Below are 26618 nucleotides of genomic sequence, written 5' to 3'. Positions count from 1 at the left end.
GGTGAGGAAGAAACAGAAAATAAAGAAGTGATAACTTGATAAATGTAGGGTTTTAGTTACATAAAACAATATAAACTATCGTTACTCAAATAAAAGTTTATTTCATTTATTTGACGTACTCAGACCTTAAAAATATCACTTTAAAAGAAGTGAGTGAAAATATATTTCTTGAATAAGTAAAAATATGGAGAAGAAAACCCCTCCGGTGTGCCAGATTCAGAGAATGACATAAATATAGGATAACGTGAGAGATTAGTATGTGTGTTAATACACACAGGCCTGCTGTTATCCTTGCACTGTGCTCTGTACTTTGTCTGCATACCAAATGGCACCCTATTCCCTATATCATCACTCAGGGCCAGGGCTTACCTCCACTGTACCCGCACCCCACCATACCCCTGTCTGCACATTATGCCCTGAATCTATTCTACCACGCCCAGAAATCTGCTCCTTTTATTCTCTGTCCCAAATGCACCAGACGACCAGTTTTGCTAGCCTTTAGCCGTACCCTCATCCTACTCCTCCTCTGTTCCTTGGGTGATGTAGGGGCTAACCCAGGCTGTGCGTGTCCCCAGGCACTCTCATTTGTTGACTTCTGTAATCAAAAAAGCCTTGGTTTCATGCATGTTAACATCAGAAGCCTCCTCCCTAAGTTTGTTTTACTCACTGCTTTAGCACACTCCGCCAACCCCGATGTCCTTGCCGTGTCTGAATCTTGGCTTAGGAAGGCCACCAAAAATGTTGAGATTTCCATACCCAACTACAACATTTTCCGTCAAGATAGAACTGCCAAAGGGGGAGGAGTTGCAATCTACTGCAGAGATAGCTTGCAAAGTTCTGTCATACTTTCCAGGTCTATGCCCAAACAGTTCGAATTTATAATTAAAAAAATTAATCTCTCCAGAAATAAGTCTCTCACTGTTGCCGCCTGTTATAGACCCCCTCAGCTCCCAGCTGTGCACTGGACACCATATGTGAATTGATTGCCCCCCATCTATCTTCAGAGTTTGCTCTGTTAGGTGACCTAAACTGGAATTTGCTTAACACCCCAGCAGTCCTACAATCTAAGCTAGATGCCCTCAATCTTACACAAATTATCAAGGAAACCACCAGGTACAACCCTAAATCAGTAAACATGAGCAACCTCATAGATATTATCCTGACCAACTTGCCCTCCAAATACACCTCTGCTGTTTTCAATCAGGATCTCAGCGATCACTGCCTCATTGCCTGCATTCGCTATGGGTCCGCGGTTAAACGACCACCTCTCATCACTGTCAAACGCTCCCTAAAACACTTCTGCGAGCAGGCCTTTCTAATCGACCTGGCCCAGGTATCCTGGAAGGATATTGACCTCATCCCGTCAGTCGAGGATGCCTGGTCGATCTTTAAAAGTAATTTCCTCACCATCTTAAATAAGCATGCCCCTTTCAAAAAAGGTAGAACTAACAACAGATATAGCCCTTGGTTCACTCCAGACTTGACTGCCCTTGGCTAGCACAAAAACATCCTGTGGCGGACTGCAATAGCATCGAATAGTCCCCGCGATATGCAACTGTTCAGGGAAGTCAGGAACCAATACACACAGTCAGTCAAGAAAGCAAAGGCTAGCTTTTTCAAACAGAAATTTGCATCCTGTATCTCCAACTCCAAAATGTTTTGGGACACTAAAGTCCATGGAGAACAAGAGCACCTCCTCCCAGCTGCCCACTGCACTGAGGCTAGGCGACACGGTCACCACCGATAAATCCATGATAATCGGAAATTTCAAAAAGCATTTCTCTACGGCTGGCCATGCTTTCCTCCTGGCTACCCCAACCCCGGCCTACAGCTTCGCACCCCTCGCAGCTACTTGCCCGAGCCTCCCCAGCTTCTCCTTCACCCAAATCCAGATCGCAGATGTTCTGAAAGAGCTGAAAAACCTGGACCCGTACAAATCAGCTGGACTAGACAATCTGGACCCTCTCTTTCTAAAATTTTCCGCCGCCATTGTTGCAACCCTTATTACCAGTCTGTTCAATCTCTCATTTCGTCTGAGATTCCTAAAGATTGGAAAGCTGCCGCGGTCATCCCCCTCTTCAAAGGGGGTGACACTCTAGACCCAAACTGTTACAGACCTATATTCATCCTGCCCTGCCTTTCTAAAGTCTTTGAAAGCCAAGTTAATAAACAGATCAATGACCATATCGAATCTCACCGTACCTTCTCCGCTGTTCAATCCGGTTTCCAAACTGGTCACGGGTGCACCTCAGCCACGCTCAAGGTACGAAACGATATCATAACCGCCATCGATAAAAGACAGTACTGTGCAGCCGTCTTCATCGACCTGACCAAGGCTTTCAACTCTTTCAAAGTATTCTTATTGGCAGACTCAATAGCCTTGATTTCTCAAATGACTGCCTCGCCTGGTTCACCAACTACTTCGCAGATAGAGATCAGTGTGTTAAATCGGAGGGCCTGTTGTCCGGACCTCTGGCAGTCTATGGGGGTACCACAGGGTTCAATTCTCGGGCCGACTCTTTTCTCTGTATATATCAACGATGTCGCTCTTGCTGCGGGTGATTCCCTGATCCACCTCTACGCAGACAACACCATTCTGTATACATCTGGCCCTTCTTTGGACACTGTGTTAACTAACCTCCAAACGAGCTTCAATGCCATACAACACTCCTTCTGTGGCCTCCAACTGCTCTTAAATGCTAGCAAAACCAAATGCATGGTTTTCAACCGTTCGCTGCTCGCACCCGCCTGCCCGACTAGCATCACCACCCTGGACGGTTCTAACCTAGAATACGTGGACACCTACAAATACCTAGGTGTCTGGCTAGACTGTGAACTCTCCTTCCAGACTCATATCAAACATCTCCAATCCAAAATCAAATCTAGAATCGGTTTTCTATTTCGCAACAAAGCCTCCTTCACACACGCCGCCAAACTTACCCTAGTAAAACTGACTATCCTACCGATCCTCAACTTCGGCGATGTCATCTACAAAATAGCTTCCAATACTCTACTCAGCAAATTGTATGCAGTCTATCACAGTGCCATCCGTTTTGTTACTAAAGTGCCTTATACCACCCACCACTGCGACCTGTATGCTCTAGTCGGCTGGCCCTCGCTACATATTCGTCGCCAGACCCACTGGCTCCAGGTCATCTACAAGTCTATGCTAGGTAAAGCTCCGCCTTAACTCAGCTCACTGGTCACGATAACAACACCTGCCCGTAGCACGCGCTCCAGCAGGTATATCTCACTAGTCATCCCCAAAGCCAACACCTCCTTTGGCCGCCTTTCCTTCCAGTTCTCTGCTGCCAGTGACTGGAACGAATTGCAAAAATCGCTGAAGCTGGAGACTTACATTTCCCTCACTAACTTTAAACATCAGCTATCTGAGCAGCTAACCGGTCGCTGCAGCTGTACATAGTCCATCTGTAAATAGCCCACCCAATCTACCTACCTCATCCCCATATTGTTTTCATTTACTTTGCTGCTCTTTTGCACACCAGTATCACTATTTACACACCATCATCTGCTCATCTATTGCTCATGCTAAATTGTAACTACTTTGCTACTATGGCCTTACATTTTATAGTTCATTTCATGCAATTCTACACGTTGCCATTGGCTGTAGAGAAAGTGTTGCAGTGTTAAAGCAAGTTTGCTGCAATTCGACATATTTTGCCATGGGGTAGAGAGGAAAATGAGCTTTTTTTACAGCTAATTTCCTACAATTCTACACAGTTTGCCATAGGGTGGAGAGAAATGTTTACAGTTTTTAATATGATATCTGACTGACTAACAAAATCAATGGGGGCCCTATAGCTGGTAATTCAATAGCTGGCCGCAAAACTAATTTCGCAATCTCCCCAAAAATGTTGATGTGGGCTAATTGACTGACTATCAGTGACTGACATAAAAAGAGAAAAACTGCTGATGCACAACCACATTTCAAAATGACAACTCGCAACAGTAGGTTGTGACCCCGACTGATCAGACAGAGGTCCTTCAAAAGGGGGGCCGGCGCAGCTGATTGCCCATCCTTGCCCTATATAGTTCACCAATTTTTCATCAGATTAGGGAATAGGATGCACAAAGTATTTGACATGCAGGCAGTAAGAATCTGGAGAGCTCACGGTCATTGTCGTGGATGATCTGGAAATTCTTGACTGAGGCCTGAGTGACTCTGCCGTGGAAGTTGAGAACGTAGGACTGAGTGTCGTCGTTCCACACGGGGGTCTTGTTGTGAAGCTCGATCACGCTCTCTGTGCTCTTGTTCTGCCACCGCGCCAGTAAAGACTCATGGTCCTGAGTGGCGAGAATAAGTCACAGACAGGTAAACCATTACTCAAGGCAACCAACTGAAACCACACTACCAGTCCCTAACATACTCTACCTACATTGAGGAATATTTTTTTTTTGACTTACATTCCGTGGGCAGATGGCGACTCTCACATGGTCCATGTTCATTCCAGGAATGATGACACTCATTTTACGAGGTCCTTTGAACCCTAAAACATTGGTTTCCTGAAAACGAAGCACAGTGGGGACTTATATTATGGTCCAGTCTCTGTCAACCACAGAGTCCTCGTTGATAAAGTATCAGGTCAAAACCGTTGCCATTTAAATGTGAGCACTAGGTGTCCCCATGTTCCAACACCAATGCTCTGTGGCTTTGCCTGCTAACCCCATGACATTGTATGGATTCATCCAGGTTTGCCTCTTATTTTATTTGCTATTATGTGTCTGACACACCGATGTCTCCCCAGATGAAGGCACTGTTATTAAGGGGCTACAGGGGCTGGTCCTAATGCCTGAGAGTAGTGCTCTGTGTGCGGTCTCTGGATTCAGTGTATGTATTTTACCTTGCTTGCCTCTCCTCTCTTACTTGTGTCTGACACGTCCATGTCTCCCCCAGACTAAGGCAACGCTAATTAGCTATGGGCCTGAGAGTAGCTCAATGTTTGCCTGTTTGTATCTGGGTAATAGACAACAGGAGGACTCACATAGCAGACAGCTGCCAGCTCCTGCCGCAGGTTAGTAGCCTCTAGGCTGGAGGTTGTCTTCCCAGGGTTCTGTCCACTGTCATACACTGTAAACTTGGTTCCCATGAGGTTGGACCTGTAGAGAAGAGAAAACACACTGAGGATACAGAGGGACTGGGAGAGTATGCCATACTAAAGGGACAAGGAGCCATTGAGACAGATGAAGGCAGTGGCCATTATCCCTAATCAGCCACCTCCTGGAGCCCATCCTTCAATCAGACTCAATGAGCAGGAAAAAGGCTACGCTAATCAACCTTAAGAAAACAATACATTTGTATCCAGCCCATGATGCGCAATCAATGTAAATGGTTTACATCATCATCATCATCAACAACATCATTGTTTTTGGTTAAACGGTTGAGTCATTAGTCGTTCAAAAGTCACCATCACATTATTTCAAATTACAATTAGTGTTTATCATATCTTACAATACATGCAATCATGGTGTTTATACTATTGCCATAGTAAATTTAATTTATGAATTAAAACTGCATTGTTTCGTTATTAGCTGTCAAAATAAATACTTGTATGGCTATAAACAGTTGGAGAGGGTTAGATGAGATGTCTGCACAGCTAGGTTGAATAATGGCTCATATCTCTGTTAATCCCTTTACCTCAATCACAACTGGAGCCCCTAATGGCGGATTGGACGGCTCTTAAAGGTCAATTGAAAAGTCAGGAGCTCATTTATGCGGCCTGTCCATGACTCTCACAAGTGGCAGGTGAAAGGTCAGCTGCTCTTCTCAATCCAGCTCTCCATCATTCAAGTGTTACTGTGATGATAGAGGCGTGAGGTGTGAGAGGCACGGAGGGGAGGGGAGCGTAGCCTATCGACCAGCAGAAGCAGCCAGTACACCAGATTAATGAAGAGTGTGGCCAGAGCTGATCCTATCTCTAAGGAGCCCTGATGTCACTGCCTTCCTGGAAATCAAAGCCTGGAGCCCCGGCACTATTCTATACTAACGCAGACAGTGAGCAGGCCCAGACAATATGTGACTGGTTACAGGATCGGTGGCGTTTGAGGCTAGTTTCTACTTCACATCAGGGACGTTTTAATTTAACAATTTGAGATTGTTTTGCACAAATGCCTTCTTGAACATGTGAACTTTCATGTGCCTTAATCACAAACTTGTACGGGATCCGTAAATATGAATAAAACTGTTTAACTATGAACCTAGTTTAGCCAAGGAGAAAGCCTTGAGCTATATAGGGAGAAAGACAGGATCCTTCCTTGCTAGCCACGATTGGTTGAGATAATGGAGGGTCGCCCATGCTGACGGTTGCTGGCCATGCGTTTACATGTGAATTCTTAAAGAGATGGGTGGGGCTAAGGCTTAATAAGAGAGTGTGAACAGGCGTAAACAAAAGTAAACCCCCACAGTGAAATCTGGTCACAGAAAGTATTCAGAAAGTATTCATACCCCTTTACTTATTCCATATTTAGTTGTAGTTTTTTTTCTCTCTCACCCATCTGTCTCACCCACAATACCCCATAATGACAAAGTAAAAAAGTTTAGATTTTTTTTTAAATGTTTTGAAAATTAAATACAGATATATCTAATTTACGTAAGTATTCACACCCCTGAGTCAATACATGTTAGAATCACCTTTGGCGGTGATTACAGCTGCGAGTCTTTCTGTGTAAGTCTCGAAGAGCTTTGCACACCTGGACTGTATGATATTTGACCATGAAAAAAAATATTCAAGCTAAAGTTGGTTGTTGATCATTGCTGGACAGCCATTTTCAAGTCTTACCATAGATTTTCAACCCGATTTAAGTCAAAATTGCAACTACGCCACTCATAAACATTCAACGTTGTCTTGGTAAGCAACTCCAGTGTATATTTGGCCTTGTGTTTTAGGTTATTGTCCTGCTGAAAGGTGAATTTGTCTCCCAGTGTCTGTTGGAAAGCAGAGTGAAAGGATTTTGCCTGAGCTTAGCTCTATTCAGCTTATTTTTATCCCCAAAAACACCCTAGTCCTTGCCGATGACAAGCATACCCATAACATGACTCAGCCACCACCATGCTTGAAAATATGAAGAGGGGTACTGTGTTGGAATTTCCCCAAACATGTGTTAGTATTGTCGAGTAACTACAATGTTGTTGATCCATCTTCCGTTTTCGCCTATCACAGCCACTACCTAGTTAAATAAAGGTTCAATAAAAATAAAATAAAAACATAATTCCACTGGGTATTGTGTGTAAGTTATGGGTTATTATGTGTAAGTTATGGGTTATTATGTGTAGGCCAGTGACACAAAATCTCAATTTCATCCATTTTAACACAACAAAATATTGAAATACTTTATGTGAATACTTTCTGAAGGCACAAAGCTGATGAATCAAAACAATGTAGACATACTGTCGTCAGTGCAGACCCACCCACACATCCTTATAGGAAGCGTCTGCCAGGGTGTGTAGGCTGCAGCAGTGCCCCTCTCCAGTGTGCCCACAGGGTCTCTCTGTCCTTGCTTTAATCAACCCTGGCCCCCTGGCTGCCAACACACAGGTGTTGCTTCCTCATCCCAACAATGAGCGCTCAAACGGAAGTAATGAATCCAATTACTTTGTCTTCTCCAAGAGAGCAGCCAGGTGTGGGCCTGCATAGCCCCTAATTCATTACAGCATATATCAAACAGAACATTCATTCAGCTACTCCAAAAAGGCAAATGTCCATCTTGCATAACATATATTTAAGGTTAGAGAATGCCATGGAGTTGACAGATAAGTATGACCATGCACTCAGTAGCCTGCTCTACTCTACATTGTTGTAATACCTCTGCCCATTGGCCTACAGTCGGAAAGAGAAACAACCATATTCCACAGTTTCTTGGAAGGTAACCTGGATTTCCCATAATGATGAGCTCATTATTGTGAAAATTGCAGCTGCAGCCCCGTGCTCAAAAGAAACAGCAACAGACTCACTCACCGCAGCTTCCCGATGAAACTCTCCCCCCCTCGAGACAGATCAGTGGGATCGATGGAGATGAGGTAATTAGATGTTTTGCTCTTCTTTCTCTTCCTTCCAGCTAACAGGAACACCTATGGCAAGAACAAATCCAATTAGCAAAGCAACTTCATCAGAAACAACACCATCATCAATAAGCCCTGGGATTTGAGGCTGCAACATCTAAATTAGCCTCATCTAACCAGCTCCACTAAACAATCAAAGCATGTACTCCTTTCACAGCCTTTCACGGTTGATTGGTCATGCTAATTCATAGTGTCATGATGGTATTTGACACCAGTTTTTGTTCATAGGCAGAGGGTCAAGTGGTGTCAGGATAGATGGTGGCCCTAAAGCAGTGCTGTTCAATTCTGGTCCTGGAGGGCAGAAACACTTCTGATTTTTGTTTCAACCTGGTAGTTAATTGCACTAACCTGGTGTCCTAGGTCTAAATCAGTCCCTTATTAGAAGGAGAGGATGAAAAGCAGTCGTTTTTTGGCCATCCAGGACCGACATTGAACAGCCCTGCCCTAAAGGGTCACACTTTGCATTCTGTCAGTGTGGTAAGTATTTATCCTTCTGCTCCACACTCACCTTCTTCCCATCCTCCCTCTCCAGGTGGAGGTAGTAGGTAGGGTACATGCCTCGGTCCATGCCCTTCTTGTCTCTGGTGATCCTGCACTTCACCGTGATCCCCTGAGGGGCTGGTCTCAGGGTGAACTCTTCCAGGTCATCCACGTCGATGGCCGGCTCACTGACGGGAGGGGTGGATGCTGAGGCTGCCTCCTGAGGGACAGAGAGACACATCAGTCCATGTCACGTTCAAAACATCAGATTACCGGACCTTCAGCTATTCTGCATCCTTTCCATTATAAAATGATAATGGTTATTATAAAACATCCATTGGGGACTGAAACTACATTAGCACATTGTGTTTAAAACCATGAGGCTGTGTAGACGTCATCTGGGTTTCAACAGGGGGTTAGATCCACATGGAAGGACCAGGCAGCGAGGAGACATGATTAACAACCAAACTTATAGTAAGAGACAGACTGTCTCAGCAGGTAGGTGACATGGTCAGGTGCTCAGGGTAGCTTCTAATGTCACTCCTGATGTCAGGTGCCTCTCTAAAGCCCACAGTACACTAAAGAGTCACTTCCCCTCAACCTCCTCGAACCACAGGAGACTACACAGCCCACCGCCTCCTCTGACTAGCTCTACCTCTAAGTCAGACAGCAGGGGAGGAAAGAAACAGCAGAGAAAAACAGCCTGTTCTCACACCACATTTCCTGCAGGTTTAAAATATTCATACAAATAATAATCAGCAGTTATTTCGGAATATGACAGATGACAAGTCAGAAATACCAGAGCTAACCTAAGACTTAGTAGCCTGTCATTTTGTGGACTGTCATTTGTCTTTTCAGAGGGGTATTTTAAATAGCATTTCAAAACTGCCAGGGGGCCAAAGGGCCAGGGTATGTCAACTGCATGATAGAAAGCCATGCCAACAGGAATATTATATTCAGCTACCACAGAGTTCAGCAAGGACATGATTTAGAGAGGCAGTTTGATATACAAAAATTCCCCTTTCTCCTCTCAGATGGATTCATGAGACTGATTAGGTTCTGAGATCAGGGGAAAAAACTCCCATTTCCATTAGGTAAAACTATTCACATCAGAAGATGTCTGGGCTGCTTCCATGCATCAACAAACTACAGTTCAAATGACAATAATAAAGATACAAAAGAGGAATAGGTTGAGCATAATGTAGCCCAAAACACAAAACTGCTCTGTCGTCATTCCCCAAATGGACTAATGGCTGAGCCCCGCTGAGCACAGGAACAAAGCAAATAGAGGGTGCATTAGTGCACACTGTGTGTAAAGTAAAAGCTCCATCCAAGAGTCAGGAATCAATAGACGACCACAGAGCATCAGATAGTGTACCTTGCAGGACTTCTTGCTGGTGGCAGAGCCTGGCCGTGTGTTACTGTTGAGCTGAGAGGAACTGGAACTGACTTCATCCTCATCATCCTCCTCTTCGTCAAAGTTCATACTACTAGAAATACCTTCAAACAGAAAATACATAATGTAATGACATTGTCGTGCTCCTAGTAATGCTGTTTGAATAACAACAGAACTGTAAATGCATGCTGCACCATACACCAAGCACTGTACACAAAGATACAACACACAGGAACATAGACACATAAGCCTGTTCTGAAACATCAGTTCATGGAGAGGTTTGGATGCACTACTGTCTAAAGGTAGTGTTCTGGGTAGAGTCTGAACTGTATAAGGCTCTCTCTCCAACAGGGAAAGAACCATGAAAAGCTGCCAATAGACACCTGTAGCGTGCTCACTAAAAGCATCACAACAGGTCATAGCATACCTGCTGCTTCCTGAAATGGTTGGTTGCCCATGAGAATTTTTAAGATAAATGTATCTAACTGTCACTGTACAGTATGTTTTCAGCTATCAAAAGGTGGTGGAAACTGGAAACCTATTTACCAAGAGGAACAAAACAAGTGGAGTACTGTTGATGTTTTTAGTAAGGTGTTATTCATGGTGTAATAAGCATGATGTTACTGTTTAGTTGACTTAGATGTTATTGTTCAGTTGGCAAAGATCTCAGGGGAAATGAGAGCTGTATTTGACAGGTCTTACTGTATAATAAATCCAAGGTCCTCACAATCTCATAATCTCAGACCAATCACTGCATGATTGGAGAGGACAAGTGCCAATCACTCTCTGACCTGTGTTTCAGACCAATCGAAGCCACAGAGGGACTGTACATGTACACAGATCAGGCTGGAGGCCAGGGATAGGCCGATATGTATTGATACCTTTCTTAAGCATGGTGACCCTCAGGTCCTGCTTGCCCTGTGGCTGAGCACTGATCACAGCATCTCCCTCACTCCCCTCCTCCACGGCCCAGTGACCCACCGTCATGATCTGGATCTGGCCCTCTTCCTGGAAGGACGCCGGCCCATCGAGTCCTGCCACACCACCACACCCAACCAGCCCCATCAGGGTCAGACCTCCATAGTCGTACAGTAACAGTAGTAACACACATGCATTTGATCATGCACAAACATACTGTTATGTGTCAACACTCACACATAACATGCCTACAAGCATGCAAACATGACATGGAGAATGAATGGAAATCTGTTGGAAAAAAACTCATACAGTATAAGTAAATGGAGTCTAGTAGATGACATTTGCCTGGGTAATAGGAGTCATGCAGTAAAATTCAGATTTGAAAGCCTTTGTGGGTTGATGTGGTGTATTTTCGGCATGACTCTTAAGACTTCCGCTGCTTCTTTGCCATTTAATTAGCCTGCGTAACAGGGCAGAACATGATGTCCCTGCTGCTAGTCAGCTACTGATTCAGCCAATCAAGCACCAGATTACTAGTCCCTTTCACACGAATGGAGTGGTGGGGGCCTCATTTATAAACCTGTACAAAATATACCCCAAAACATGCGTGTGCCAGTCTTCATGCAAAAGTTAACTTGACATGAGAATGTGCTCACCTTCCTGCAAACTTTAGACCATGTGTACGCACAGTTTCAAGTGGTTTAAATATTGCTATTGCAAACAGGCAAGTGGCCTAGTATTTTGTGCAACTGTGGATTTTTTTATTTTACTAGGCAAGTCAGTTAAGAACAAATTCTTATTTTCAATGACGGCCTAGGAACAGTGGGTTAACTGCCTTGTTCAGGGGCAGAACGGCATATTTTGACCTTGTCAGGTCAGGGATTTGATCTTGCAACCTTCCGGCTACTAGTCCAATGCTCTAACCACTAGGCTATCTGCCTCCCCAGATGGACATGTTTGTCATATTTCTTCTATCTTTTTAACGAGCACCTTATGAACTGCATATGCACCAAAAAGCCTGTTGTTTTGACAAGTGGCAAATAATCATTCATATTGATTAGGGGAGAAATCAGGTTTGTGTGCACTGTTGAAACTAACACAACTCAAAAACCACATGGAAACTGGAAATCATTTTTACATCACTTGTTAGAGGTCAACCTGCTGATGACAACCAGCTACATTTTGTAGTGATGCATTTTGCTTTGGGGGTGTGGCCAAAACGGAAAGAGAAACACAACACTTATTTGTCAATCCCTCATATTGATATCACGTTGAAATCAGTAGAATGAGAGGGGGGAGTCGGGTTACACGTCCTGTTCAAACTAACCTTACTAAAAACAAACACACGGAATCTGGGAATTATATGTATATCACTGGTTAGAGGACAACTTGTAGACGACAGCCAGCTACAGTTACGATTGTTGCAAGTGGGTCGCCAATGAGAAAAGAAACAACACTATTTTGTTCATCAGTCACATCGATATGAATTTGAAATCAATAGAGCAGGGGTTTGGAGTGTATGCACTGTTTAAACTAACACTATTCAAAGGCCACACTGAATCTGAGAATCATTTGTATATCACTGGTTAGAAGAGAATTTGCTGTAGACAGTCATCAAAATTCTAGAATGTCGGATGGAAGTTGTGAGGATGCCGAAACGGGGAAGGAAATAAATCAGCTGCTTTGTTATTAACTTCAACAAATCACGACTCGCAATAGGATATCAACCGTTTCTTTCAAAACATTTTTTTTAACCTTTCTAGGCAAGTCAGTTAAGAACAAATTCTTATTTTCAATGACAGTCTAGGAACAGTGAGTTAACTGCCTGTTCAGGGGTAGAACAACAGATTTGTACCTTGTCAGCTCAGGGATATGAACTTGCAACCTTTCGGTTACTAGTCCAACGCTCTAACCACTAGGCTACCCTGCCACCCCGGTGACAAGGGTTAGCTCTTATTTGAGTGATAAATCCATGTATTGGTGTGAGGCCAGTGACTTTTATACAGAGCATTTCAAATGTTGCCTGCCATTCGCGTTTTCAAAACGATAGTAGAATTCGAAGTCCCAAGACCCCCGGTCTAATCTGAGGTAAAAAGGATGTGTAATGACCCTCAATTCAATGTAGTTGAAACGTGAGGTTGTGTAATGTAGTAACACAAGGTATTAGTACAGGAAAGCACAATGTCCATCTCTTTGCCTACCCACACCAGTGATAATTCCCTGAGGTTCTCAACCTCTTAAACACACCACCACAATAAGGGAGTGGTTCAATCCTATCAGATTTTGGAACCATTCCTATTGGACTCCTATGGGATTCTATCCTATAGGTTTTTATCTTATAGGATCCTACAGGATTCAAATTCAAGAATCTCCCCAATAAACGATCATATTTTAGAACCAGTCCTATCGGATAAAATCCTCTACGAAAGGACCAACAGGATGAAATCCTATAGGGTAGGTTCCAAAATGATTTTCTATTGGATTCTAATAGTTTGTATTGGATTTGGGGGATTTTTTTGACGAGGGTAGCCTTTTCAGAAATGATGCACAGATATTTAGTGTCAAACTTGCACAACGGTTATAAATGAGGCCTCCTGGTCATTACTGCTTCAAAGCCACTGGCATACTGTTTTTCCTCATCCTCTTCTGTCTCATCACCATAGCAGTGCAACAAGCGATTAAATGAGATGAGCCAGATGAAATCACGGCCGGTAAAACGCACATTCTGAAAGACTGTTTTATTGCTCCCAACTGAATTAGTGACTGTCTTTTTAACACTGTGATTACACAAGAATTACTGCTGCTTTCAGAGGGAGATTGCAGCCCTTTGTTAGTGTGGCGTTAGCGAAGCAGCCAACCCTCGTTTCAGAGAGCAGCTGTGTGTGTGTGTGTGTGTGTGTGCGCGTGTGACGGGGTAAGCCATCATTCCGTAAGAAGAAAGGGGTCATATCGGTGTTGAACGACGTCGTGACTCTAGTCTGATTAATCACTAGCCCTGAGTGAATCACATTGGAGGACAAAACAATAACATTGAACAGATGAGTAAGGATTACAAAAGCATCCTGAGATGACAAACATCCCTGTTACCTATACCATCTTTACAAGGTAGTGGGCTTCCCATAAACCAGCCTGGAGGGCTCACTCTGTATGTCAGGGATAGGTATCACTCGATCAGAGTGGAATAAAACATACCCATCACTGGAAATGAACACATTTCACTGCACCTATCTGGTGTATGTGACAATAAAAACATGTATTATTATTTATTATATCAATAATTTGCCTTTACATTATTTCAAGAGCAGTTTCCTGCATTATTGCGCAGCAACAAAGATAGCGCCAACGGATAAGAGCGACATCTTACGAGTTCCAACCTGACTTAGTGACCTTTTCGTATTTATCTTTACTTTGTTTCGTAGAGAAAGTTCATACTATTATCACATATGACCGCCATGCAATTCTGGACAGATCAACAGTTGCTAATCTCAATTTCGACTATCATATCCGACTTCAACTCCGACTCAGCTGTTCCCTTGTTCATACTGGACCCCATTCCTTGGCTGCATGGGCAACCAAAACACTGCAGGCATAGACGTGGCAGACGAGCCGGCATCCTTGTGAGACTGAGACTAATAGAATATCGACCATCACTCCCCTCCGTTCTATTGGCAAATGTCCAGTCACTCGAGAATAATATGGATGAGCTTCATTCGAGAGTCTTCTATCAGAGAGATTTGAAAAGCTGCGATATTATATGCCTTGCAGAGACGTGGCTGGATGACCATGTATGAAGAACTCAGTGGTTTCTCCAGGCAGCGGCGCGATCGGACGAATGTGGCCTCAGGCAAATCCAAGGGGGGAGGGGTGTGTCTCTTCATAAATATCAACTGGTGTGCTGCTTCCAGTGAGAATGAAATCTATAGCTTTTGCTCACCAGATATAAAAAGCTCATGGTACGCTGCAGACTCTTATCTACCAAGATAATTCTCATCTGTAATTATCACAGTTGTCTACATCCCTCCACAAACCAACACCACTTTGGCACTCAACGAACTGTATGGTGCCATAAACAAACATGAAACTGCTCACCCAAAGGCAGCGTTTCTGGTGGGCGGAGACTTTAAACGCAGGGAGACAACAGTTCTACTTAGGGTTGCAAAATTCTGAAAACTTTCAGTAAATTCACTGTTTTCACAAAACTCTAGTTGGAGGATTGCGGATTTCCTGCTTATTCCCTCCTGATTCTGGATTTCCTGCTTATTCCCTCCTGATTCTGGATTTCCTGCTTATTCCCTCCTGATTCTGGATTTCCTGCTTATTCCCTCCTGATTCTGGATTATCTGCTTATTCCCTCCTGATTCAGGGAAACCTCCAACTGGGATTTTAAGAAAACCAGGGAATTTTATGAAAGTTCACGGAATTTTCCAACCCTAGTTCCACCTCACTTTTATCAACACGTCTTCTGCGACACTAGGCGTGCTAAAGCCCTAAACCCCTTTTATTCTACCCACAGAAACGCATACAAGCCACTCCCTTGTCCTCACTTCAGCGAATCTGACCACAACTCTATTCTTCTGATTACTTATTATAAACAAAAGCTCAAACAGGAAGTACCAGTGACATGCTCAATACGAAAGTGGTGTGATGAAGCAGACGCGAGGCTACAAGACTGTTTTGCTACTACAGGCTGGAATATGTTCCGGGTTTCATCTGATAGCATTGAGGAGTTTACCACACCGGTCACAGGCTTCTTCAATAAGTGCATAGATGATGTCGTCCCCACAGTGACTATATGAACGTATCAAAACCAAAAACCATGGATTACAGGCAATATCCACGCAGGGTTAAAGGTTAGAGCTACCGCTTACAAGGAACGGGACACATGGACGCATACAAGAAAGCCCGGTACAACCTCAGATGAGACATAAAAAATGCAAAAGGACAATATAGGAGAAAGGTGGAATCCTATTACACCGACTTCGATGCTTGTCGTATCTGGCAGGGCTTACAGACGATAACGTATTACAAAGGAAACCCAGTGAGATGCAGAACGCCCAAACGAGCTAAATGCCATTTATGCACACTTTGAGGAATACAACACTATGTCTTGCGTGAAAATCCCAGTACCGGGTCAATGTGCAAGAGTATGGGGTAATTGAGGTAGATGTACATATAGGTAGGGATAAAGGGACTAGGCAACAGGATGGATAATAAACAGTAGCAGCAGCACTGTGATGAGTCAAAAGAGAGTGCAAAAAGGGTTCCAAGCTCAATTTCACTTCACACTGCCCTCTCCTACCTGGACAAGAGGGAAATGCTGTTCATAGACTACAGCTCAGTGTTCAACATCACATTCCCCTCCAAGCTGATTGTTTGTACAGATGAACGTGGTACCTTCAGGTGTTTGGAAATTGCTCCCAAGGATGAACCAGACTTGTAGAGGTCTACAATTTCTTTCTGAGGTCTTGGCTGATTTCTTTTGATTTTCCCATGATGTCAAGCAAAGAGGCACTGAGTTTGAAGGTAGGCCTTGAAATACATCAGCAGGTACACCTCCAATTGACTCAAATTATGTCAATTAGTCTATCAGAAGCTTCTAAAGCCACGACATAATTTTCTGGAATTTCCAAGCTGTTTAAAGGCACAGTCAACTTAGTGTATGTAAACGTCTGACCCACTGGAATTGTGATACAGTGAATTATAAGTGAAATAATCTGTCTGTAAACAATTGTTGGAAAAATGACTTGTCATGCACAAAGTAGATGTCCTACCCGACTTGCCAAAACTATCGTATTTTAACAAGAAATTTGTGGAGTGGTTGAAAATCAAGTTTTAATGACTCCAACCTACTCCAATGTAAACTTCCGACTTAAACTGTAGCTCCATTCTTGTGTATATTTATTCCTCGTGCTACTACTTATTTTATTATTATATATTTTTTAAATCTGCATCATTGGTAAACAAGCATTTCAGACAGCCACTGGCATTTTTTTTATATTTTTTATTGAACCTTTATTTAACTAGGCAAGTCAGTTAAGAACAAATTCTTATTTACAATGACAGCCTACACCGGTCAAACCCGGACAATGCTGGGCGCCGCCCTATGGGACTCCCAATCACAGCCGGTTCCGATACAGCCTGGAATCGAACCAGGGTGTCTATAGTGACGCCCCAAGCACTGAGAAGCAGTGCCATTTGGGAGCCCAGAAATACATACAGTATACTGATTTGATTATTGAAACTCAGAAGTTGAGAGAGACATCAAAGTGAGGGAACACAATTTCACACTTCCATTTTAATTCATGCTGCTTACGTATGAAGTCTCTATCAAGGCTAAGGAGCATTTCAGCAGCCACTAAGGTGTTTATTTGGCAGGCAGAGAGAACCGACTTCTCTAACATCATTACTCAGATGAGATTTTGGACAGACTTAGCACCTGAGTGCATGCTTCACTTCTCTGTAAGGGCAGCTTGATTAGCTTTAGAATGCCACTATGTGCCACCAGAGATGGAAACATGAACAGAACCGAGTCCAATCTAGCTTGAGGAGGTTTGAAAGGATGAGTGTGTGAATGAGAGAGACGCATACAGCCATGTACCTTATGGAGCATGGGGCATCTTAACATTGACTTTTTAGAGCTTAACTCATGAAGACAATACAGCAATACAATACAGCTATCAAAGGAGATTAATTGGGAGACAAATATGTGGTCTGGTGGCCATGCATCTAATTTCACATGCAATCTGTTTTACTCTACATGATACCAAAGTGCTATCTCTTGCTCTGCACAACACTCTCACATGGTGCATTTCATTCTGGCACAAGAAATGAAACTTCCTCCTCATTGAAAACCTGAGGATATCAATTGGAGTGTTTAATTTCCATCACGGTAGGAGACAGAGCTGAGCCAGATGGAGACGTGCTGTACAGTTGGCCAACAGACAGAGAGAGAGGACCATGCATGCTGCTGTAGCCTGCCTGTCTCTCTGTCTGTCTCTCGGTCTGTCTGGAGGCAGCAACTGCAAGCCTGACCTTTGTGCTTCCCCTTCCTCTCCTTCTTGCCGCTGCCTGTCTGCGGGGTGGAGCTGGTCGATGCCTTGCCCTTTTTGGCTGAGCGAGGAGCCTGGTTGTCCGCTACCACCTTCACCTCCTCATGTTCAGCTTCTTGCACTACGTACGGCACGGCAGGAGCCAGTGGACAGAGGGAGTTAGCAGGCAGGTGGGGGGAAATGATGAAGATAAAAATGAAGTAAGAGACTAAACAGAAGGGTACTGTCAGTTAAGGTTAGCCTATAGGGAAAGAGAAAGAACAGGTGAAGACAGAGTTAGCAGAGGACACTTTGCAAGGTTATAGGAAGCAGACACACAGCAGAGGCGTTTCTCTTGCCTGGGAAACACTGTTTATTGCCTCATGTCAAACAGGTCATGAATGTGCTAGCTCTGTGAAAATTGCAAATGCACAGCATATGCTCCTCCCAGCAACAACATGTTCCAGGATTAGATAATAACAAATGCATACTGTAGCTACAGTCCCTTGAAATTGGCACTTTGATTTTAACATGTTTATCTTAATCTTATCAACTGCTTGGTTGCCTTAGTATTTCCCCTACAGCCTCCTCTGAATATCCAGTGGTATGTGTCTATTCTCGTAAAAATTCGGAGCCCAGATCCGTCACCGCGGAGACATTCACAGTCTCATTGTGGGAACCCATTTCTCTTCCAATTATTCCAAACAGCTTCAAGGGGAATAATAGAGCAAATGCTTCAGAAGCTCCGAGCAGAGAGATGGAGAGACCTGTATTCATGACCTGAGGTTACTGTTAGCATATATGGAAACTAACAACTGGTAGGCCTACATACTCTGTTTCAGATAAGCATGAGCCTGAAGTCAGTTTCTGAACTAGGTTCAATTAAATCTGTTTAGTCCACCTAAAATATTCTGTTAACAATGTCACCCTATATTTGGGGCGGTCAATAATTTTCAAATATTTTCCAGGTTTTTCTGCTTTATGATTTATCTACTGGATGCTAATCTGATTTATAGCAGAAGAAAAAGTATGTGAACCCTTTGGAATTACCTAGATTTCTGCATAAATTGGTCCTAAAATTTTATCTGATCTTCATCTAAGTCACAACAATAGACAAACACAGTCTGCTTAAACTAATAACACACAAACAATTTTACGTTTTAATGTCTTTATTGAACACACCGTGTAAACATTCACAGAGCAGGGTGGAAAAAGTATGTGAAACTTTGGATTTAATAACTGGTTGACCCTCCTTTTTGCAGCTATAACCTCAACCAAACATTTTCTGTAGTTGTGGATCAGACCTGCACAATGGTCAGGAGGCATTTTGGACCATTCCTCTTTACAAAACTGTTCCAATTCCGTTTTTATTTATTTATTTATTTTATTCTGTTGAAGCCAATCTGTTGTTGATTTACTTCTGTGCTTTTGGTCGTTGTCCTGTTGCATCATCCAACTTCTGTTGAGCTTCAGTTGGCGGACAGATAGCCTTACATTCTCCTGCAAAATGTCTTGATAAACTCATTTTTCCGTAAATGATAGCAAGCTGTCCAGGACCTGACGCAGCAAAGCACAAACCATGATGCTCCCGCCACCATACTTTACAGTTGAGATATGAAGTTTTGATGTTGGTGTGCTGTGCCTTTTTTTTCTCCACACATAGTGTTGTGTGTTCCTTCCAAACAACTCAACTGTAGTTTCATCTGTCCACAGAATATGTTGCCAGTAACGCTGTGGAACATCCAGTTGCTCTTTTGCGAACCTCAGAACCTGTTTTTTTGGACAGCAGTGGCTTGTGGTGGTTCATTTCTTTACTATCAAATGAGGAGAGGCAAACTTATCACACAAGTCAGAGTTGTACTTAAACCATATGATTTTTCAATGAATCCAGATAGGATACGTAAATAAAAGCTGGAATATGAAACAGCATTTCCACTTAATACTGAACTTAACCTTTCATGGATATTATCTGAAGGATATACTGTAGATGTGGAAATGCATACAGTTTAAGGTTAATCAGATGGAAATACGAAAGGTACAAGGAACACGTAATCCCTCTTAGTGAGTGTTGAATTGATTCTTAAAATAGAGCCAAGAAAATGTGAGTTCTAAAGAGAGAAAAACAGTGGTTAATCTAAAGATGGTGAAAAATAAGGACAGGAGAGAGAGGGATTCTATTTTTATCAAGACCAAACAGTGTGTATGCTTCCTTCACTAACAGTGTAGAGCCATCTGTGTGTTGTTAAGCATAAGGTATGAATCAAGGGACTCTCTCTATATGTTTGCTGCTGTACTGAATGAGCTCAAAGGCATATTTTTGACATCTTTGGAAGGATGTGGGCTGAGATTGCAACGGGAAATATTCGGAGAAGTTCAAAGCTTCCGTGTCTTCTGGGGCTGTTTGACTAGTGTCGGAGGGGAATATTTTCATTAGGATGTACACTCACTGAAGGAAGATGAAACATATACTTTGTATTGACGTCAGTCCACTCATATGCACTGAGCTGTTCCTGGAGCTTTCATATTCAGTCATCTCAAAATGTTTTGGCACGCATTATGAAGGTGATGAAAAAAATACTATAAAATAAATACTGAGCTTTAATAATAAATTATATTATTTTATAATAATTCAATTGCTCAGAGAAAATTGTTTTGTTTAACAAGTGATTAAAGAAAATCTCAAAAAGATAGGCGTCGGAATCCTTGGCACCACCTGTTTTCAATACTTTGTGAGGATAATGGCACTTCGCTTTCTTCTTTAATGTTTTATGAGATTGGACAACACATTGGGAGGGATCTTAGACCATTCCTCCATACAGAATGTTTTCAGATCATTGATATCCTTCGTCTGCCCTTATGGACTGCCCTCTTCAATATGCTGCGTGCTGTTTAGATGCATGGTCTGGAGCCCAGACCCAGTCACTGAGTTGGGGATTAAGACTACAGCTAAAGTCCGTCTGTGGAGATCAGTGGCCCAATCTCCACAGCACTAACACCATCTCTGCTCTATCTGGAAGGACTACTGCAGAGCTCTGACCACTAGAGTTTTATAGTTGAAAGGCATGTACTGGTAAATCCTGGAGTCTCTCTCACACAAAGACAAAGTTATTTCATGAATAAAGCATTACATGTTTCTTTTGCCAACCTTGACATGGTATTGATAGATATCTAAGTATTTACATATGCAGAGCAGAAAGTAACACTAAAAAAAGTCACTACAGTACAAAAGTTTTCCTTTGGCCCAGGAGCTAAGAATCAATAGACGAACTTGATCAAACAGTGAGCAGCGCATCAGGACAAGAACATGGATACAGTATTTCAATCAGCCATATTTCACAAGCACTCTATGTGAGTAACCTGGATCAATACCACCCGGTCATGGCTGTGAATAGCCCTTGAAAGGGCCCCATGCCGGAGCGTTACTGGACATCTCTGTAATTGCCCGGCACCACTAGAGCAGCTTCCTCAGAGATGAGAGGAAGCGGGTTCCTATGGTAAACAGATGTTGACAGGGTTCTGGGCTGTTACCAAAATGGCACTCTATTCCCTATATAGTGCACACATTTTTGGAAAAAGCATATATAGTAGTAGTAGTAGTAGTAGTATACAAAACATAGCCAAAAGAAGTGCACTATATATAGGGAATAGGGTGCCATTCGAGACACAGCCCTGGTAATAGGTTCCTGGTGGTGAAAGGATCCTGGCTGGCTCTCTTACCATGGTAGATGGTGCTCCTGTTGCTGCTGAGGTAAGACTCTACCAGGGGAGCCTGCTCCTCACACTGCTTGGTCCTGCGGGCGCGAGACCGCCCGTCCACGCTGGACTGCACCATCAGAGGCTCCTGTCTCTTCTTCTTCTGCTTCTGCTCTAGGAGAGCTCGCTGAAACACACACACACACACACACACACACACACCTCAATGGTGTTCAATTCTTCTGGTATTATTGACACATGCACACACTCACTTAAATATCTTCTAATAATGTATCATATATAATACATTAACATGGATAGACATTTTCTAATACTAATGGTTTACCTTCTCACACACACTCTTTTACAACTAACCTTGTGGGGACACAAAATTCTGTCCCATTCAAAATACATTTTTCCCTAACCCTAACATTAACCCCAAAACCTTAACCTACTCCTAACCCTAACATTAACCCCAAAACCTACTCCTAACCCTAATTCTAACCTTAACACTAAATCCCCTAGAAATTGAATTTGACCTTGTGGGGAATAACAAATTTGTACCCAGATGGTGAAATTGTTGTTTGTTTACTATTCTTGTGGGGACTTCTGGTCCTGAAACACACACACACACACACACACACACACAGTGCTTTGTCACTGTAAAAAGACACAAGACTGTGTCCTTGAGAGAAGAAATGTGTCTGTGCGCTCTGGCCCTCCAATCACCTGAGCTACAGTAGATTAAAGATTGATTACTGGACAAACATGTGCATCTGCCCAGCTTGCAATCATGCCACAGTCCAGCATAAATTACATTTCTGCTTGTCTTCATATGATGAGCTACAGAACACCCTATCAAGGACAAGATCATTGGGACATGAGTTTGACCTCTGCCTGACTGTGTCTGCTACATTTCGTTCACCTGTAGGTGGGAGATTGCCTTCATTTTTATTTTATTTTTTTACCATTTCCTGAAGAGGAACCAGACTAGTTGACAGACGTGTCTTATAACAGTTCTATTTAAACGTTTAAATGCTTTGCAAGAAGAAATGATTTCCCTAATAATCTTGTTTACCTGATGGGATTTTGATAAACGCACATCACCACCAATCAAAATAAACGTTCTACCACAGTGACCATGTTATTTTTGGGAAGCGTATTTGATTCTGAGTTCGGACATAATCAAGTTTTTATGTGAAAATTCTAAGATGCATAATTTCCGAACTCATTTTACTCTCGCATTCACATAGAGGGAAGCTTGGACTGCTGGTGCTGAAACATGCGCAGATCCAATACACCACTGCAGTTGACGTAGCCTACGTCGGCTGACATAGCAGCGCAAGCCAATCACAGAATGTGACAACAAAACTGAAGTAAATCGTACAATCTGGCCAGGTGGATGTCAGTGGTGGAAAAAGTGGCCGATTGTCATACTTGAGTAAAAGTAAAGATAACTTAACAGACAATTACTCAAGTAAAAGTGAAAGTCACCCAGTAAAATACTACTTGAGTGAGTAAAAGTCTAAAAGTATTTGGTTTTAAATATACTTAAGTATCAAACATAAATGTAATTGCTAAAATACACTTAAGTACCAAAAATAAAAGTATAAATAATTTAAAATTCCTTATATTAAGCAAATCAGATGGCATGATTTTCTTGTATTTTGAATTTACACTCCAACATTTACACTCCAAAACTCAGACATAACTTACAAACTAAATATTTGTGTTTAGTGAGTCCGCCAGATCAGAGACAGTAGGGATGACCAGGGATGTTCTCTTGAAGTGCGTCAACTGGACCATTTTCCTGTCCTGGTAAACATTCAAAATGTAACGAGTACTTTTGGGTGTCAGGGAAAATGTATGGAGTAAAAAGTACATTCTTTTCTTTAGGAATGTAGTGGAGTAAAAGTTGTCAAAAATATAAACAGTTAAGTACAAATACCAACAAAAAAAAACTTAAGTAGTACTTTAAAGTATTTTTACTTCAGTACTTTACACCACTGGTGGATATCAAGATTTTAATTTGGTAAAATCGCACAGTGTGACATGTAATAATCATCAAATACTGACTCCTATGTCCAGTGTGGGAAGGCCTTTAAATCACACGACTGACCAAAGATAAGCCTGAACCATCAGCTGCAGAAGTGACCAGTATATGAACTCTCTAACATGATTCACACACTAGCACACACAAACCAAAAATTCATATATAACCTCTTCTTTTCTCACACAAATCCTTTATCCTTATCCGGTAGCTCAGTAGAATCTGTGTCTTTGCACAAATTCATTATCCTACTTTCACACTAAATAATTACTTTCCTTTTCCCACATGAGACAATTTAATTTATGTCATAATCCTAATCCTAACAAACTTTTAACATCCTATAAAAGCCAGCTCTCCTGAGTTCACAGAGTGTTAAAGCTCCACACCCTTAGAGTTCAAAAACAGAGAAAGCAAGAAGAGTTGCTTCAAACCTCTGCATAGCACAGTCTCAGAAGCATCTCAGAAGCACCAAAATAGAATGTCTTCTGCTTCTGTAATTAATGTTTCAGGACCACTGCCCCAATCTGTTTCTCCTCAGCTCTATCCCCCCTCTCTGGCAATGTGGAAATCTACATTAAGTATTACTACAGCTTGGGTATCCCTTCCATCCTGCTGCAGTCAGCAGTCATCTGAGATTATGTAAGTTTACAAACAAAGGGAGATCCCAAGGCTGGAAGCTCATCAAATATTGAGAGAATCCCAGATGAAGCAGGAACACCACTAGACTGTACTCTGCTGTATCATTCTCTGCTGTACCAGTACAGAGTGCCCTTAATCTAAACCCATGTCTGTGTCCCAGTTCTCCACCCCTTTGCCTAAGCGGGCACTTGCACACTTTCTGTAATGAATCGAAACGTATTTGATTGGTGTATCGTTGGCTAGAGGGAGTTTCCAAGATAGGAAGTGTGCAAGTGCACACTTTGGGAAAAGGGTGGAGAATTGGGATTGTGTCATTTAGCCCACCACTTCAGCCATGACCAGAACACAACGTCTCAGCAATCTCTAGCAGTGAGTGTGGAGGAGGAGGAAGCCTGAACTAAGTTAACCAGGAGGAACCATGGGAGGAGCTGTCCAAAACACCACCAGTCACTGTACAGTGAAATAACCAACTAATAAGTTATCTCCTCTTCCTACTCTGCCTCCTCTCTCTCCACTGACAAGATGTTGTCCTTCTCTCACAATGCCTGACAGTGCATGTACAGCCAGGAGGTTACCAAGAAATTCACAATTTGAAAAGCATGTGAGGTGAATAACCAACATGTGCCACCTTTTGGACCTAAAACAAAATCGCTACAGCATCAGGACTGGTTATGCAACTTGCTACAGTAACTCCTGACATTTCGATGAACAGACTTTACAGGATTGAAGCTGGATGTGGATGCTGCTTAAGGAACACTGTTGCTTGGGTACCGGTCTCGGTAATGCAGTATGAATATCCATACCCAATTTGATATTCAAACAATATTCAAACAATGGTTTGTTCAGCAGGGACACCACACTATGTGAAGAAAAACAGAGAAAGGGTCTATCTTTCTTTTGCACAGAATATCTTGACAATTTATTTTGTATGTTCTTATTCTTTTGTGGAAAAGCAGGACATTTAATATTATGTTCTTTAACAAACAATTCCTTTAAAACAGATCTACTCTGAGAATAAAATGCAAAAGTGTTACGGTTACAGTAGATGGAAGGTTGGTTTGAGCTTTCCTTCAGTCTTCAGTGTTTGCCGAATTGATGCAATCACAGGCTCCTTAAGTACTATAGCAAGAACACACGATGGAGATCATACTGTACATGTCATGCTGAACAACCTTACAATGCATTTCCACATACCTCATTGGGGGTGATGAAATAACAGAGCCCCATTCATTTTCAATGGAGGGAAGTGAACGAGGGGAACGTTGGGCAATACGAGCATGGGCGAGGGAGCATGAACAGGGCGGGACCAAAGTTGGGGCAAGCTGAACTTTATGATAATACTTGGCGATATCGCAACGTTATGGACATATCAAAGCTCACTATAGCTTCCAGCCCCTACTGGATTGGCTGTTGATAACTAGCACTACCTAGCCTGCTTGCTAGCACCCACATGAGGGAGAAGCTAGAGTGGATAAACAAATTATTGTGTTATGTGGAAATCCCCTCTTAGCCTTAGATCCTTCTGTCTTCATATGCAAAGCAGCTGAGCAATAATGGTAATTCTGTCCTCAGCTATTGAGTGACCAAGCCATGGGAGTTTCATGGATAATAGACTCACAGTAATGACAACCACATAACCAAAACCTCAAACTCAAGGCTCAAACCAATGCAACCAAAATCTATTTGACCAGTATGTCCCATTACTGTAACATGACAAATGGTTTTGCACAAGGAACCTGGTCAATTCTGCAGAAAATCTACAGAGATAGACAGACAAACAGAACAGTCTACAGCACACCAGACCCCTGGTCCAGACTATAATACTGTCTCCTCTCCTCTGTCACTAAAATCACACTGTGTGAACCCAACAGGAACTCCCTGAGTGAATACCAGCAGGCCACTGCAGCACTACAGTGATCAGGATGGTTCTTACGAAGCTACAAATACCTGGCCGGTCTTCAGTCAGCTGTTCATTTCACCCCAAACAATATAACACTTTTTTTTTTACGGTTTTAAAAGGTTATTTTATTTTCATGATGGTCTTCATCCATAACTGCACGGTTTTACAGTAGTTATGCCAGCCCTAAGCACAATACAAATCAAATCAAACTTTGTCACATGCGCCGAATACAACAAGTGTAGACCTTACCGTGAAATGCATACTTACAAGCCCTTAATCAACAGTGCAATACAAGAACAGTTAAGAAAATATTTACCAAATAGACTAAAATAAAAAGTAATAATAAAAAAGTAACACAATAAGAATAACGAGGCTATATACCGGGGGCACTGGTACCGAGTCAGTTTGCAGGGCTACAGGTTAGTTGAGGTAATTTG

General features: G+C 42.5%; 1 protein-coding gene across 4 annotated transcripts in view; it reads right to left on the bottom strand.

Moving 5' to 3' along the window:
* LOC110506682 (tubby protein homolog) overlaps positions 1-26618 on the bottom strand; it is a 102690-nt gene that overhangs the window by 2871 nt on the left and 73201 nt on the right. For 2 of the 4 annotated variants that reach the window (XM_021586473.3, XM_021586474.3), the window contains exons 3-11: positions 21617-21779; positions 17904-18041; positions 10835-10987; positions 9936-10057; positions 8586-8777; positions 7974-8086; positions 5004-5118; positions 4426-4524; positions 4134-4305 (exon numbers count right to left, since the gene is read on the bottom strand). In XM_021586473.3, coding sequence (XP_021442148.2) covers positions 4134-4305; positions 4426-4524; positions 5004-5118; positions 7974-8086; positions 8586-8777; positions 9936-10057; positions 10835-10987; positions 17904-18041; positions 21617-21779 — 1267 coding nt within the window. The remainder of the gene's footprint in view (positions 1-4133; positions 4306-4425; positions 4525-5003; positions 5119-7973; positions 8087-8585; positions 8778-9935; positions 10058-10834; positions 10988-17903; positions 18042-21616; positions 21780-26618) is intronic. The other 2 variants (XM_021586476.3, XM_090222581.1) reach the window with 1 other exon arrangement.

The sequence above is a fragment of the Oncorhynchus mykiss genome, chromosome 26, assembly GCF_057628025.1.
Source record: "Oncorhynchus mykiss isolate SJ-2025 chromosome 26, ASM5762802v1, whole genome shotgun sequence".
Lineage (NCBI taxonomy): Eukaryota > Metazoa > Chordata > Actinopteri > Salmoniformes > Salmonidae > Oncorhynchus > Oncorhynchus mykiss.
Note: the sequence above shows the minus strand (reverse complement) of the source record. Positions and strands in the feature narration are given on the sequence as shown.